This window comes from Nematostella vectensis, chromosome 4, assembly GCF_932526225.1.
Source record: "Nematostella vectensis chromosome 4, jaNemVect1.1, whole genome shotgun sequence".
NCBI lineage: Eukaryota > Metazoa > Cnidaria > Anthozoa > Actiniaria > Edwardsiidae > Nematostella > Nematostella vectensis.
In genome coordinates, this window is record NC_064037.1 from 13,991,200 (window position 1) to 14,007,676 (window position 16,477).

A 16,477-nucleotide genomic window follows, 5' to 3' on the forward strand; every position below is an offset into this window, starting at 1 on the left:
AAACAGGACAAATATCAAAATTATATATAAACTTTATTGAAAGTTAATTTTTACTTTGACATCATCAAGAATATTTGGGTTTGCTAAGCTTCTTTAAATACTATTTACACACTGTGTGGGTTAGTCTTGGTTTTATTATAAAACCAAACTATAAAACTGGTAAGCATATAAGCGGGTCTTTTAAAGTATGGTGCTTCTCGGGCTTTGGTCGATTGTCAGTCGTCCTTGCAACAGACTCACCGGGCCTTTACAAGCAGTGCTAAAATACTATAGCCAATCCCCCGATGTACTACTTTACGTGAAATTCGCTTATTTTACAATGAAACATAGTTACCCTTACTAGCTTACATGAATGTTTGATGCTAATTGTCTTTCGACCAATCACGAGAATTTATCCGAGTCCTGACCAATCAATTGCGAGAAGAGGTCCGAGTCTTGGTTAACGACTCTTTAAAATTTCCATGGGCCATGCGTCCACATTTAAAAAATAATATGACAAAGCTCTCGCATGTGGTCAGACGAAAGAAACCTTCAAGACACAGTAGTAAAACGCGCCAGTTCAGGGACCGTATTTGGCCGGCAGATCACCCACCTCCTCAGAAGAATCGGAATTTTACAAAGGACATATGAAAGAGAATGGCGTCTTTCCACCAATGATACAAAGAATGACTTAGACTACAGGTTGTTTTGCATAATATTAGACCGAGTTTAAGGGAAATTCTAGACGTATCAGTCTAACGCTTAGGAATGGAGTTATAGATCTTGAGTGCGGGTCCCAGTTTAATCTTGAGGATGTTAACAAGGTCTTGTTGCGTGAGAAGAAGAAACGCCTCCCCGTCAATCTGCTGTTCAGGGAAGATCTTTGCCTGCTCGACACAACCGAGGGAGCGCACATGGTTCTCGACCTCGTCCAGCGTCCACTTGCTCATGCGCATGCGCTCGGCTGAGGGCTTGTCGTCGTAGAGATACGAGTCGTTCAGCCCGTTCATAGGGTAGTTGCCATAGCCGCCGTAGGTCCAAGCGTGTACGTACGGTGTTATGTGCTGAACCGCCTTTTCGACATCTAGAGAAGACAAAAACGGAAATCAAGTCAAGAATCGCCAGTATTACCACGGGGAACCCTAAGCTCTTTCTCTAGTGGCAGTAAAAGGAGAAATTCTAAATGTCGGAGCGGCGCTAAAATGGCCTAAAATGTGCTCTAAATCCGCCTAGACAACTACAAGTACTACATCAAGTTAGATGGCGTTTATTTAAGTTATATTGACAAATTCTAACATAAAGTAAAACCTCGACTTTAGACAGCTTAAGTCCCACGTTATCGATTCCCCCTCAAATGACATTAAATGCATTATTATTTGAAATTGTGTCCGATAGACCATAACTTGTTTTGACGAGCGAAGGGACAATTGTAAATCCCGAATTTACTGAAAACCCTCAAAGTGCGACTAGCCCACACAAAAATGCCAATCAACAGGTCATGACGTCAGAGCATCTCGCGTAACGCAATATCAATTCTCTTGTGCGATCATCATTTACAAGGAACCAATATCGAGGGACTAATAAATAAATATCATCTCTTCTGTAAGACATTAGACCAGTTGCACCCGCCGCGCCTCTAGAACCAACAGTATCGGAGAGCTAGGGAATTTCTTAGAATACTCACATTTTGGTCGAGAAGGCTTCTCTTCCTTAAACTTGTTAACCCTATAGTATGAAAAAAGATCACATCTTGAGAAATGCTTATAAATAACAATATTAAAGTCAGGTTTTTCTAATGCTTACCGTGATGCACTGCGGGTTGACACAATGCTTGCTTTCCCAGTTCCTGGCGTGTAACCCGAGGGGCTTGTAGGGCCGGATCGTGAGGCACGCCGGGTAGTGCGCGACATGTTGTTATCGCTAAGAGGACAACCAGACGAGCTGAAGATGAGAAATACGATTTCAATCATCTTGAAGTGACCTTGGGAGGAAAAGCTGGAATCAACAGCAAGAGCTGTCCCAAAAAGGATAAAGACAGAGGGGAGGGTATGTGTGATGATAATGGACTAACGATGATGATGAACAGGGCGCCGATGATGATGGTGATGATGGTGATGAAAGTGGTGATGATGATGGTGGTAATGATGGTGATGAACAGGACGCTGGCAATCAGGATAAAATAAGATGTTGACAAACACAATAATAGTCGTGATCATAAAAAGAATGATGATTTAGATAGCATTAGTTCATTCTTCTTACGTGAAGTGAGTTTTCCACTGTCCGGTTACGTGGCCGTTACCATCGCAACCAGGTGTGGGGCACGTCTGATCGGTTGGACTCGTAGGGTTCGTGTCCTCTGCAGAACAAGAATGGCTACCATCAGGCCAAAAAAATCCCAGGAAATAATGACATTTACCAAGTAAAAGATACACTATTCCAGAAAAAAAAATATTCCATGAAATCAAACCGTGTAATATTCCATGTAAAAGAGGTATTACAGGGAATGGAATATTACCTTAGGTTTGATATTCCAGGAGAGTGGGATATTCAAGTCAAAAGAGCTGCTCTTTCCATGTATAGTATTCCAGGAAATCAGTATAAGGTAATGAAAATGTAATAATCGTGGTATAATGTCCAAGAAAATTGAGCTAATCCTGAAGTAAAGTTGTTACCTTTGATGGTAATAGGCGCCAGGACAGGTGGCTTATCCTTCCTGGCGTAAGACCAGTCGGACTCCTCACTCATGGAGTTCGCGGAGAGTCTGTCCACGAGACAAGAGTCCTTGTTCAGGTTCTGTAAGGAATAAGGGCAGCCGAACGTGCTGTGATGGCTCGAGTATTTGGCACCCTTCACGTGGCCGATGCCTTTACATCCGGGAGTTGGGCACGCAGCAGAGGAGATTTTGTCTTCACGGGCTGCAGATGTAAAGGGAGAAACTTAGATGTTTTAGTATTACAGATAATGACGAAAAGGGGGGATTCATTTTGTTTCTGCGGGATGCAGAGTAAAAGGAGAAACTTAGATGTTTTGGTGTTACAGAGAACGATGAATAGGAAGAAGAATGGATAGGAAGATTTCATTTTTGTGGGCTCCAGACGTAAAAGAAAAAACTTTCAGTTGTTACACAATAACAAAGAATCGACGAAAATGGAGAAAAGATTAGTTGTGTTTATGAGGGCTGCAGAGGTAAGAGAAGCCACTTAGATACTTTACACTGACAGAGAAATGACGAAAATGGAGAAACTTAGATGCTTTACAGTAACAAAACAAATTGAAATAGGGTGAAGAACTTCTATTTTATTCATCATTTGCAATTTAGGCCAGACGAAGGAAAAAGCAAAGTAGACCCCCCCTCTAGAAAAACCCTTTGAACCCCCCTTTATTTCTCGGGATTTCACAGGATTTGTACTCACTCAGTGGTGCTTCCAGGGGGTGTCCAGTCTTCTCACAGTAGCTGACAGGGTGAACTTCCGTAGAGTCAGCGTCGTACCAATCATCGTAGATATCATCCCAGCCATCAAAGTGGACAAACACTCGGTACTCCACCACCTTCACCACGGTAGCGGCGCGTATCAGCGAGGGATTACGCTTGTCCACAGCCTCCAGCCTATGACCAGGTTTGAATCCTGGCGTAAACCTCTGCGAAACATATGTATGTGAATCAACATATAGAGGCGGATTCTAGGGTGGTTCGGTGGGCTCAACAGAACCGCAATTTCAAACAAAACGATGCTTGCCCTTTGGAGCAGATAGAGCTTAGAAGGCCTTGGAGTGATTAATAAATTGAACAGCTTTTGACAAACCAAACTACCTTGGCTCCAGACCCTCTAAGGTAACTAGTTTGGGCTTGTCGCGAACTACCTCGAATCGCTCACTAAGCGTGACTTTATCAGTTAACTAAGAGCCGTGCTAGCTTCTGGGAACCATGGCGTCCAAATCCTGAACTTATCCTTGGACTTAAAAGTTAAAAGTGTAAGCGCTAAATGCGGGTCTGGGTTATCGAATTCTAGCAAGAAACGCTTAGAACAGAGAGACCTTTTATTCAGGGCTCAGTTTACAAAGTTGTATGTTACTTTCCCTTTCCCTCTGGAAATAGAACCTAACTGAGAATTGTTGCAGTGATCACAGTGTATGTCCATGCAAACGTGTAAATATCACAAAATAGTACGACGATTATCTACCTTTTTGAAGAGTTCTGGCGGAGCGGCCAGGGAATTAGTTTTCTTGAGGTATTCCTCCCATTGAAACGTATCAACTTCATCATCTACAAGTAAAACAGGGATCAGAAAGATGACAGTAAAGCCCAATCTATGCGAGCACTTTTTTATTGACCGCTATAGTTGGCAACTATAGTTGGCCGTGTACATAGGTCAGCAAGTTCAATGTAATTATTTTTTATATGCTCGTGTAGATGGCGCATAGTCGGCAATTATCACGTGGCAACTATAGTTGTTCAAACGTTAGCAGGTTTGCGTTTTCTCAACAATTAAAAATTGTCACACATAATACATTGCTCGTGTACATGCCAACAAATAAAAATTGACAACTATCTTGACGTCACAACATCAGTTTCTAGTCTCTCTAACTGCATACCGACAACTATTTGCTGGTCTAGCTATAGTCAATAGTTGTAGTTATGATTTAGGTTAACTGTCTTTTCCTGTGTTACAGTAAACTAGGGAAATTTGGACAAAATCATTTAAATAGATATCGATAACTATAATTCAGTATAGAATCAATTCCACGCACCGTTGGGCGGGTTGAGTTTCCCGCCGTTGGCTGCGCACCACCCCACCGGGTGGATGTAGGGACAGTCTTCCTCGCACCAGTAGTCATACGTGTCATCCCACTCATCAAAATGCACGAGGAAGCGGTTGCCAATCACGTTGGTTACCGTGGCAACGCAGATTAGATCCGGGTTCTTACGGTCGATGGCCTCCAGCTTCATACCGGTCTTGAAGCCGTGTTTGGTCGGGGAAACCTGGAAAACGTCGATAAGAAATAAGAATTCGAAAATAAAGATGTCAGTGATATGTATTTTTCTTACCGGCTTAAACAGATGACTCGGCGCTGGCAAAGCCTTCATTTTTGTCAGGTAAGTTTCCCAGTTAAAATCTGACTTGCTAAAACCTAAGAAAGTAAAGAGTTTGATAAGTTTCAATAAAACCCATTTGAAAGGACACAGTATCGACCCAGAACATTGTCCTTATTGAAGAGGTGTCTTTATTATATAGGTTCAAGAGCACTTGTCACAGCCACGCCTTCGTGATTGCGGCCTGCGAAGCATGCATTTCTATGGGAATATGGAGCAGAGACCGAAACTCCACAGAAACGCTTTCTTCGCAGACCATTGTTATTGTTCACTTCATATTTAAAAACAAAGTGCGTGAAGGATGTGAAATTTTGAAATAGTCATATAAAAAGTTTAATACCTTTTAGTACCTTTTAGGACCTTAGCCGATTCTCAACAAAATGTCGCCTGGAAGAGTCCATACCCTGAAGCATTTGCTTAAAAAAAGGGCTGGACTGTCACTTTTTACAGGGAGTCCTTTATAAAGCGTGAGTAGGCCTCAAGGTGTTCTTTATAAAGAGGGAGTAGACCTGAAGGTGTCCTTTTTAAAGAGGGAGTAGGCCTCAAGGCATATCTGTCATTGGTGTAACGCTCCACAAACGCTTAAGAATACAACCACGAGAGAATGACTCACCCCTGGGTGGACTGATTATTTGTCCGTTCTTTTCGCACCAGCCGACAGGGTAGATAAATGGCGAATCTGCATTCGTCCAGAAATCGTAGCTCTCCGACCATCCGTCGAAGTGGAGCCGAAGTCGTGCCCCCTTCACTCGGACTATGGTGCATACGCAAATGTACGACGGATGCTTGGGATCCACCGCCTCAAGTTTCATGTCCTTTTTGAATTCTGTGCATGGTTTTGGGAACATCAGTAGCTCTGGATTTTCCTGGAAACGACAAATAAGAAGTCCCATGCCTCAGACCGACTCCCGTGCTCGACCCTCCTCCGCTTTTACACAACTTTGCCTACTAGAGTCTCCAGGCGGATTGGCTGAGGGGGGTGTGCAGTCATAGGTATCATATTGAAAAAGCATAGTATTTGAAGATTCCTTAGTAAGAAATGACCCACTTTTTCGCCGCTGAAGGGGAGGGAGTTCGCGCGCACCCTGTGTACCCCCCTGTGTACGCGCCTGCTCTCTACCTCTATCAACCAACCCCTGCATTTGCCGCATTGTCACCAGTTTACTTCCGGAGGTCCGACGGAAACCTCAACCGTTAAAAGACAAAATAATCTATAAGAATCCGAGATATTTAACAGGCCATCCGCTCTAAATTATCAATCACATCCTAAAAGAAACTTCCAATAGACACACTGCTTTCAATATTTTGAAATATTTTTCGCGTTTTCCGTTAAAAATCACCGAATATTGTTAGGTAATCGAACGGAAGTAAACTGGTGACAATGCGGCTTTAATGTGTTTCGTCGTTTGTTGATTTGACTGCTTACCTGCTGAAAGACGCTTACGGGAACTGCTTTCGCATTACATGCCTGGAGGTAGTCCACCCAGACGAACGGCTTGCTTGAGTCGTATGGCACTGGAAAAAAGAGAAATGTTGTTCTTAGGAACCGACGATTATCTATGACAAGGAGGTATGGGATTTTTTCCTCCTCGTGCTTATTACGGCTTAGTGGGTTGTTTATTATTTTTCACTGGAGTTACATCGTGCCTTTCAGCCTACTTTTTGAGATTTTTTCGAAAGATTTCGCAATCCCGCATTAAAGGGTCATATAGACTTGAGTTGCTACAGCGCTCGCTTCGGAAGCTATATGATGAACTAGTAAAATAGACTCAAAAGGCATAATACAAATCCTATCGCGCGTGCTGTGTCATCTTTGAGGTAATTTGGATGTTTAGATTTCCTTACCGTTATCTGTGGACGCCAGGGTCGCGGGATCCAATGGAATTCGCTTAACCTTCTTTTTGCTTCCCTTGATCTTTGTGTAGAAGACGAGAGGACGGGAAACAACCGTCTCCTTCTTTGGCACGATAGCATCACTTGTACTGGTGCTTGAGCTAGTGCTAGTGCTAGTGCTAGTGCTGGTACTGGTCGAGGTTTCTGATGTACTCGCCTTCTGTAGGAAAGTACTTTTTATCAGTGATACAGCCTTTAACCCATACCACCTTACCTCCTCCCCTCTCTAAGGAAAACACCCTTTCATAGTGAAAAAATCTCGGTTCTTGAGATTGGCTAGACAACGTTCACACGCGAATACTCTAGCAGCGCAAGCAATGCGGACTCTAAGAGAAGTCTTTTTAGGCTACTTCTTTAGTTTCTGAAGACCTCGGTTTACTCAGTAAATTCGCCAGGATAGAGATATAAATAGGAGAATGCAGTGCGCACCCATAACATTGTCCCTTTAAACTGGGTCACTTCGGTCACGCGGTCACCGTGTGGACCCTTGTAAACGCGGCCTTACTTGCGATGCATGTCCAGGCTCCCCGTGTAGACACAACTTTACTCACCTCTGCTGATACTTGTCCATCCTCCTGGCCCTTGACGGATTTCTTCTTCTTCTTTTTGATGATTTTGCCATCAACTGTCTTGATGAATCGGACGAATTCTCGGCCCTTGTTTTTCCGCCCCGTGGACACGCCCACACATTTGAGGCTGCAGAAGCGTCCGGACGCGAGAAACTCGTTGGGCAGACCGTACTTGCCGCATACCTCACAGCACAGGATCTGATCCGGGGGAATCGGCTTAGCCTTTCCTGTATATAAAGTAACAGAACAATGTGGGGCTTAGTACAAACAAAATCTATATATATTTACGATAAGGGGAAAGTTTGTGTGGCGAACTTCTCCGTAGCCTGCTAGCCGTCGGCCAAGCGCAACTCGGCCCTCTCGCGCGCACAGGGTTCCCAATATTCGAACATTTCCGAATAACCCAGAATGAGAGCCGGCTAGCAGGCTGACTGATCCGAAGCTGAGTGTCCTGCCACCTTCTCAACCACACAGGTCAAGTGGAATTCGGCCCCTCACGTGTAATAGGGGTTTCTCAAGATTCGGAATGGAACGCTTCCAGAGGATCCTATTCAAGGATTTTTCGAAACGAGAGATCAAGCACGCAAACGCGCCCATTTTGGAATGTGTGACGTAAACCGGTGCCTTCCACTAAAACAAACAATTTCTTTATTCTGCACAGCCAGGCCAAAATCAGGGGGCGGGTCTAGGGGTGGGCCGAGACATCCCCCCTCCCCACCTCCCCCATTCGGTCAGTTCCAGCGCTTGCTAGATTATCGACCAAGAGCGGCCGCAATGAATGCTGGAAAGGGTAAACGAATGATTCCACGAAGGAAGAAGCGAAACTGCCAAGGCAACAGTGGCGGACAGTAATCAGAGTAAACTATGGGGATTAAGTTCACGAAACACAGCACCATAATTACATACGTTTGTTGGATTTCTTCTCCATTTCCTGGTCTTGTTTCTGGTGATCAGTAGCAGTGCTCCATTCCACTGAGTCGCCTTTTTCCGTCTCGACCGTACTCACAATCTCCAACGTTCCAAATTCCGTCATCTTGAACTTTAGATTACTGCCTGATGGGGGCAAAAAGAAGATCCAATTAACAATTGGCTCAAATGTTAGGTCAGAATGTTAAGGTCAGAATTTTGAAAGGCATAAAAAGGATTAGGGTGGGGTTGTTACTTTCCACGTTTGTGTACAGAGGAGATTGTTCTGTGTACCTGACTTTTATGCCTAGATGAATGGGGCTTGTACTGCCAGTATAAAACTTCTTTTGAACCTACACTTTTCTATAATATATAACACATCAAGCATTCTATAATGCACATTTAATTACAATTCTACTGTATAGGCATCATCCTGACAGTCCCTGAATATCTTGAATGTTTCTACCAGTTCATACCTATTTGCATTCCGCCTTGGGGAACAATTTCGGCAAAACCTTGCTTTATATGGTATGACAGACCCAGGATTTCTAGAAATTGTTAGGAACCCCAAGGAAGGGCATTAAAATGTGAACATTGGCATTTGATTTTAGTCTCTTTAGAATCTTTTAAGGGTGATAAAAATTTAGATTTAACTCAATTGGCAAATCCTTTGCACAGTCCAGAGTTGGAATAGAATTATACCCCACAAAAAAGGAAGCCTTGAAAATGTAATATTAGGTTGACTTTTGTTTCCAGGGATTTGAGTAAAATCTTATAAAAGAATGAATAAAAAAGTTTGTAGAAAGATAAATAGTTTTAATGTGTTACATATTTCAAGAGTACTACCAAACGTGGAGAATGCACTCATAAAGGACTAGCAGTTGATCCTCATGATCATATCCTTTGTGCCTAATATTTGTAGATCAAACCATCTATTAACTCCTTTCCTTTTAACCTGTTTTATTTCTTATTTATATAATGTTATTCGTGATATTATATTCTGTAGGTATTAATCGTGTAACAGCTAGACTAAAACAATTTTACACCTACCAGGCAATGTAGCTACGCCATCCTTCCAGTCTAGTGATGCAAATGGATCATTGGTTGGCGTGCTTGTATTGGTCTTAGCAGGGACCTCAGATTTCCCCAAGGTATCCTTTGATGACTTCTTTTCTTCCACTCCTTTCATTTCATCATCATCCAAATGTTCTTTACCATTACTCTGCAGGTTAGTGTTCTTTTCTAACTCACTTTTCACACCCATTTTTTCAGGTACAATTGAAGGCTGTGCAATCTCCATTATTTGGGCCTTTGGACCTACAAAGAAGATGTTATCTCTAGTAAGTAATGTAAATATTATAGTTAACATCCTTAAAGAGCCTTTGTGAGCCAAACCTTTGTTATTGCTTTCATATATTATTTCTAACCATCTAAAACAAAGTTTAATACTTATATATACCAAATCCAATAAAAAATATTGCATTGGCTTCTCAAATCAACTGATGGAAATGGATGCTTTTTCACACTTGTAACTTTGCTAGGATATCAAAATGACAGCTTCAGGCTGTTTAATTTCGAATAATATCCTCCCCCAAACAACACCATCATCACCACCACAATATCAAGTGGTAACTATGTTACAAAGCTATAAGATACTCGGAAGGCTCTAACGTGTAAAAGCAAGGTCATCTAAATATAAAAATAAATATAAAAAATTGGTTCCCATATTAAGGAGATCCTCATGGACTTAGCATCCCCCTTCCAATGACAATGGCCTGATACTGTCACAGCACCAGAAGAACTTTTAAAAGAATCAATAAACAAGTAATGATTGCACCATTTCCTTCTGTTTCTTATCCCATTATATTGTCATTAAACTTTTAAAGCCCGGCTATTAAAGCCCTGCCATTACAGGCTTTTAATTGTCTACAAACAGTTGAACTTTTAGCTGTCAATGCCTTGTGAAAATATAATATGCAATATTTTATTTAAAACTTGACAGTTCGTGGTGATTTCCTTTGAATAAGTTTCCCACATGTACCAAAGTCTCATAAGTCAATATTAGAATTTGACTGAAATTCACTGTGTCCAGGCCGGAGAGCTATTGCAATGCTCTTACCATGACACTCACTCACTTTCAATTTAACATCAGAGAGTCCAGGCATGTACACAGGGGGGTGGGCAGGGTGCATGGAAACCGCCCCTTGGTGGCCAAATAGTTGGTCATTTCTTATTAAGGAATCTTCAAATGCTAGGCTTTCTTCATATGTTACCTATGACCACGCACCCCTCCCTCAGCCAACCCTAGGTACGCGCCTGGTTTATGAACAGTGGAAACATGAAAGCCATCGATTGGTTTAGATGGTGGTTTGACTATGTGCTATTCCCAAACAAAACAAGGATTTTGAATTTGCCAAGGTTCACGCTACAGTGAATTTGGCTTTAACGTACTAACCCTAATCATTTTGAGCTGTTTACATCAGTAGGTGCATAGTGCATAACCAAATATGAATCAATAAGTACCTCCATCAGGGTCAGTGGCCAGGCCAGCCTCTGTACCGTCTTTCTTGACACCTTTATCCCCCTCCAAAATTTGATTCTCGTCCAGTTTATTCTTTTTCATTGGAGGCTCTGCCATTTCTTTTTCTCTGTCTAGATTCATGAGCCGGTCTGCTGGACCCATCTCCATAGACGCACGGTCAGTGGTACTAGTAATACTGTTGTGTTGCAAAGATGTCGAAGTGCCGTCTGTTTTCATTCTTCAAAAGCTCTCACAGAATTCACTTGTTCCCCTACAGAAAAGTTTAAGATAGGTATCTTAAGCCATGAAACAAAGTCTGGATTTGGAAGGGGGTGCTAGTAATTGATATTTTGTCACAACATAGTGTTTATTTGTGGCTAGAGGGGAGGTATTTTTTATTCAATTCAGTATTGTTTATTCAATATCTATAAAAGTAAAATAGCCATCATTATTGCCTTGAAGCATATTTGAAATTTGGGGAGAAGGATTGTAAGTCAAATTTTATTACAAAGTAGGAAGGCTAATTTACAAAGCAATTATGGCAAAGTCTGTTCGAACACCTCCCCACCCCCTCCAGACTATGTCTGCAAGGCTCAAATGGTGTTATATGTTGATATATTTTCTTTTTAACCCAGAATAGTCAAGTTGTTAAATAGTTGGGTTGTTAAATGTATAAATTGAAACCTGTCTCCTTCCCACACTTCAATTTCGAAGCAAGGACATGACAAAAATATACCGACAGGGTAATTGAATATCTCAATTTTCCTTTTATCACAACAGAAACAACAAAGCATTTGATTATCTTTTTTTGTGTATCTAAAACGGTTGATCGTGTAACAGAGCTGAACTACCTTTGAAACAAATGACAGAAAAATGTATTGAGCATTAATTGAAGTTTCGTATAATCTTTTTTGTGTAGCTTTCTGTGTGTGAAATTGATAACCTAATTATTCATTTTTAAATAAAAAGAGACAAGTTAAGGCTATTAACATAACGTTATAGCTCAAGCAATATAAATGCATACCTCACATATCATTCTTAAAACCCCTCACCTAAACTGTATACTAGAGAAAAGATTTTGTTGTGTCGCGAAAACCGTTCCAAGCCCTTATAAAACAACAATTAAATTTTATTTTTTCAATGTTCCCAGGTGCTATCGAGCTTAATTGTTTTTTTTTATCACGTGGTACAGCCCACATGGAACGTATCCATAAAATATGTTTGTTCTTAGCCGTGATGTTTCAGGATTAAAATAATTCTTTCTGCCTTTTATGGTAGAAATTCAAACTGAATTACGTATAATTTCATGTATCAGCTATCTCAAACAAAAAAGTGAAACCTTTGGCGTACGGAAAGGGAAAGGAAAAGAATAGATTAATCATCATTTTGTCGCGTTTTCTGCCGCCAAAACGGAAAAAAAAGTTTTTTCCTAGTGATTAGAGACAGAAACGAACCGGGAAATAGAACTTATAACATTGTACCCTTGAAAAAATAAAAGTGTTTCGCTTTTAATCGTTAGATAGTATACATGCGGAATCAAAAGAAAATGATTCGCATATTTTACCATACTGGCGCTACCGATTAATAAAAGACGCAAGATACCAAACCTTCTTAGCAAAATCAACAACTGGAATGAACATATAAAGAAAAAGCATGATCGAAAAATCTAAGTGCGATTTGACGAACTTGGCAAGAAATCAAATGTCGTAAGATGATAGCGTATCGAGAAAGATACACGCGCTAGGCCGGTGACAAAGATGGAAAATATGACCTTTCACTCGAGAGAAATCATCCTTCCCACACAACAGAACAGATACACTATTCCCAAATCTGTTTGACAATCTCTGTTTCCTTTCTAAAACGAAATACCGTACTGAAAACACCAGGAGTGTTACCAATCTTATTTTACTGTCAAACGACAAACTTTAACTCGTAGGATTTATTTTTTGCCCCATAGGGACTAAAAAACAACAAGAAACCTAAGTCATCTCTATGGACCACGCGACTAATCCAGCTTTATTATTTCTGTTCTTGATTTTGAGCAACATATAGTAAATATCTCTCTGAGAAATATCTTCGAGAAAACTGAAAGAACTGATTTTGTGATTATTCATTTATTTCCGTAACAACCCGTACAAGTCAAAATCAACCACGCTGGTATTAAACCAGTCACCCAATCCGAGAGAAAACAGATATTTTCACTCATCTTCGCCAGATTTTTGTTTGCTACCTTCGCTGGCAAAATATCGTGTAGATATTTATGTTAATCTTCGATTATAAAAGCGTTTATTTTCTCGGTTTTTGTCCCCTTTTCCCGGCGTGTAGTTCTATAGCACGCTTGAAGTGTTTTGCCGGGGCGCTTTGAATATTCAATCACATTTTGCTGTGTGTCTGGTTCTTGTTATATTTACCACTCGATTTCTGTCGAATTTCGCTTATAATGTCAGCAAAATAGACCGGAAGGCAGCATTATTACCAATCCCAGTGTTGGTAATGTTTTCTGTGGTTCTTTCTGCCTGAAAAATCCTAGAAACGGATTTTGGTACCTCTATGTGCGCTACTTGACCTAACTCCCATGCCTTGTTTAGCTTATATTTTCCTGTCTTGCAAGTATCTTCTTGTTTTCTCTGTTCTAAGACTGTTTTACTGCTAAATTTCTACTCTTTCTTGCAACATTGATAACGGGATATTTCCCTAAAACATCCAAGCGGTTCTTTTGAATTAGGAAGTGTTGTTTGAGAACTGTGTTAACATATAAAAGTGACAAATTTCAAGCCATTGCTTCACATATTGTGAAGATGGACCTGAAACACAACCCACTTTTAAAATACCCCGAAAAACTTTCAAAGAAAGCCACATTTCTGAAGAAAACACCAGAAGATATCTACGTTGATGTCTTGGATCTTTTAGATTTTGATTTTACGTACAAGTTTCCTCTAAAACAAGATTTTTAAAATCTTACCTAGAAGTGATTCCGCAGACTGTTCCCTGCAGAAATGAATTTGAGAAAACAATAAGATAGCTCGTCGTTCATCTCATCTGCCAATCAAATGCCACAGAACAATCGAGGCACGTGATCAGGTCTTTATTATGCAAAACCACCGGAATCTTTCCGCAAGACTAGAATTTTCAATGAACACGAAAAATATTGAAAAAGGACTACTTTTTTAGATACAAAAAAAGAATTTTCGTGTTTTTATACTCAGTTATTGTTTAGCCTCATTTTTAATATTCGTAGATATAATTTTGGCAGGTTTAAAGACTGTTTATGAGGAATGCAGGCTAGAAACTCGCCTCTATTACGGTTTTACGTCACAAAGCATAAGTTTATGATTTTGATTAGGACCACAACCGCAGAGTAACAGAGCAGAAAAAACAAAACTGCAAAACAACACAGGCAAAGACGGAAAAAGCGCTTACTTTTAAAAGACACAGCGAAAATAAACCGATCAAGCAATCAACCCACTCGTTTGACTTAGTCATCAGTAATTCAATAAATGGTCTGTTTGTTTTTACCAAAAAGCTGTTTGACCGTACTTTTCTTTCTTAGTTGATAACCATTGCCCGCATGAAAACTCTTGGTTTCAATAAACGGGCACTTACGATCGCGATAATGTTCGTACCAAAAAAAGTCCAATTTGCTTGAAAATTATGTTTACCTGAAAGTATAATCGCTTTTCGGTCTGAACACATTGCGTGGTTTGGAAGATAATATTTATTTTACAGTAGGATATTTATATTGGAACAACGTTTTTGGACGCCACAGAGCTTTTCTACCTTCTTTGTTGCAATGTAACACCAAAAAAGAGTTATCTTTTTAGTTTTGGGTTCCGAAGCGACTATTCAAACTTGATCTGTATATTTTTACAGCTGAGTTCTCTAGTTTACCTTCAGATTTTTTTCTGTTGGATATTCTTTAAAATGGTTGATGGTATTATTTAGCAACAACATTAAAAACTATCTTTTTTATTGTATTTTTATAGAGAAACATTTACTTAATCTCCCAGCGAATAGCCCTCCCTTCTGTTTTGGGTTTATCGCGATAAGCTTATTTGGAAAAGGCAATTTTCTTTTATATCAGAAGCAAACTATTATGAAATAAGAAGTATTTTATAATTTTTATTAGCCATACTTCTTTCTTGAGATGACTTCCGGGGCAGAGTATCTAAGCCAGGGCAAGCATTTTAACCGCACTTTTGTGTGTGTGTTTTTTTTCCCTTTATGAATGTGTCCCTTGTTTTAAATTTTCTTAAAATTAATATTTCAACGAATGAATGATATCGATTTACGTTTTCTACTCTCCCCTGGTGAGGTTTATTCTTGATTAAACAATTTATCCCCATGTATTTCCATCTTACAAGGAGAGAGAATTTCTATTTTCTCCAATCGCGGGCGCCATATGGATCCAAAGTATCTCGCTCAACCACACAAGGCAGGTCAGGAAATGTAGATATCTAGACGTTCCAACTCCCTCCTCTGCGTGCAATTATAGACAAGCATGACAGAATTTAACTCGAATGTCAAGAAAAACGAAAACGGTTCATGTTACCGGGAAATTAGCCTAATCCAAGTAAAAAGATGACAAAAACAACCTTCCTATAACAACAAAAGCTAGTTTAAAATTTAAGGGAATCGAGTTATTGCGAGTTTATCGTGATTTCCGCTGTATTTAAAAACTATAAAGAACTTTCTTTGGTGGTAAATGCGGGGTTTTTTTCTCGCTTCCTTTTCAAGTTTATCTTCTCTCAATGTTTCCAAAAAATAAGGCCTAATAAAAAGTTATTTCATTTTTAGAGAGGAAGCACGGCAACTCAGTAAAAAGAACTAAAGAAACACTTTCCTATGCTCTGAATGAAATTAATTTGAGTTGGCAATTATCTTACAACCGTCGAGATCAAACTACGAAAATAAAAAAGGTGTCTTCCTTTTTTAAGCCTTTTTTTTTATCTGTTGTATAATTGACAGGTATTTAACAGGGGCTTTATTCTAATTCGTTATGTTTTGCGAGAGAGGAGGGGACGGACGATTTGTTACGAAAAAGTTGAGTTGGCAAGCCGTCCTGTTGTGTAGGGTTTGGGTCTGTTTTACGTCACCCTTTTTATAACGTCAGCGGATTATTACTGTATGGATGGCTGATTCAGTTGACACTCAAAACAAGAATGATTCCGAAGTGTCTACTAATAGAATCAATGAAACTATAAAATGTCTTTTTCATATTCTAACTTTGGTTTAAATTAATATGAAGCTAGTACTGTAAATTGCAATTGAACTAGGAGAGATTGAAATATTTTGAAGATTAAAATCACAAAAAAATCACCTACAGCCAGTGAATGTAGAAGCTTTTCCCGAGATTCGAATGCTATCGGATTGCATTAAAGTTTAAGAACAAATATTTGGCCTTAGTCTCGAATAACACAACGTATTTGCTGCGCACTATTGTTTGCAAAAAAACCTTGTAAAACCTAATTTTTCTGTAATTGCCAGCATTTTGTCCGCTAGGTGAAGAGCTATTCTCGC

The 16,477-nt window shown here is 40.0% G+C and overlaps 1 protein-coding gene across 1 annotated transcript; it reads right to left on the reverse strand.

The window, feature by feature from the left end:
- Positions 1–16: 16 nt before the first annotated feature.
- LOC5510945 (lethal(3)malignant brain tumor-like protein 3) lies at positions 17–14,020 on the reverse strand. The gene is made up of 17 exons (XM_032380138.2): positions 13,923–14,020; positions 10,963–11,231; positions 9,490–9,756; positions 8,440–8,586; positions 7,516–7,760; positions 6,917–7,124; positions 6,498–6,586; positions 5,685–5,937; positions 5,027–5,109; positions 4,729–4,960; positions 4,161–4,243; positions 3,393–3,618; positions 2,652–2,894; positions 2,239–2,335; positions 1,783–1,920; positions 1,664–1,704; positions 17–1,063 (listed from the first exon to the last, which is right to left on the reverse strand). The coding sequence occupies exons 2-17, from the start codon at positions 11,195–11,197 to the stop codon at positions 735–737; spliced, it is 2,916 nt and encodes a 971-aa protein (XP_032236029.1). The 5' UTR covers positions 11,198–11,231; positions 13,923–14,020; the 3' UTR covers positions 17–734.
- Positions 14,021–16,477: the final 2,457 nt, after the last annotated feature.

What these genes read in the sequence shown, in the direction of transcription:
- LOC5510945 (XM_032380138.2), bottom strand. Translation starts at nt 11,197, where the DNA reads ATGAAAACAGACGGCACTTCGACATCTTTGCAACACAACAGTATTACT. An exon ending in GGCCACTGACCCTGATGGAG is followed by an intron (nt 9,757 to 10,962) that starts GTACTTATTGAT and finishes TCTTCTTTGTAG; the next exon opens with GTCCAAAGGCCCAAATAATG. An exon ending in GGCGCCTATTACCATCAAAG is followed by an intron (nt 2,336 to 2,651) that starts GTAACAACTTTA and finishes CTTGTTCTGCAG; the next exon opens with AGGACACGAACCCTACGAGT.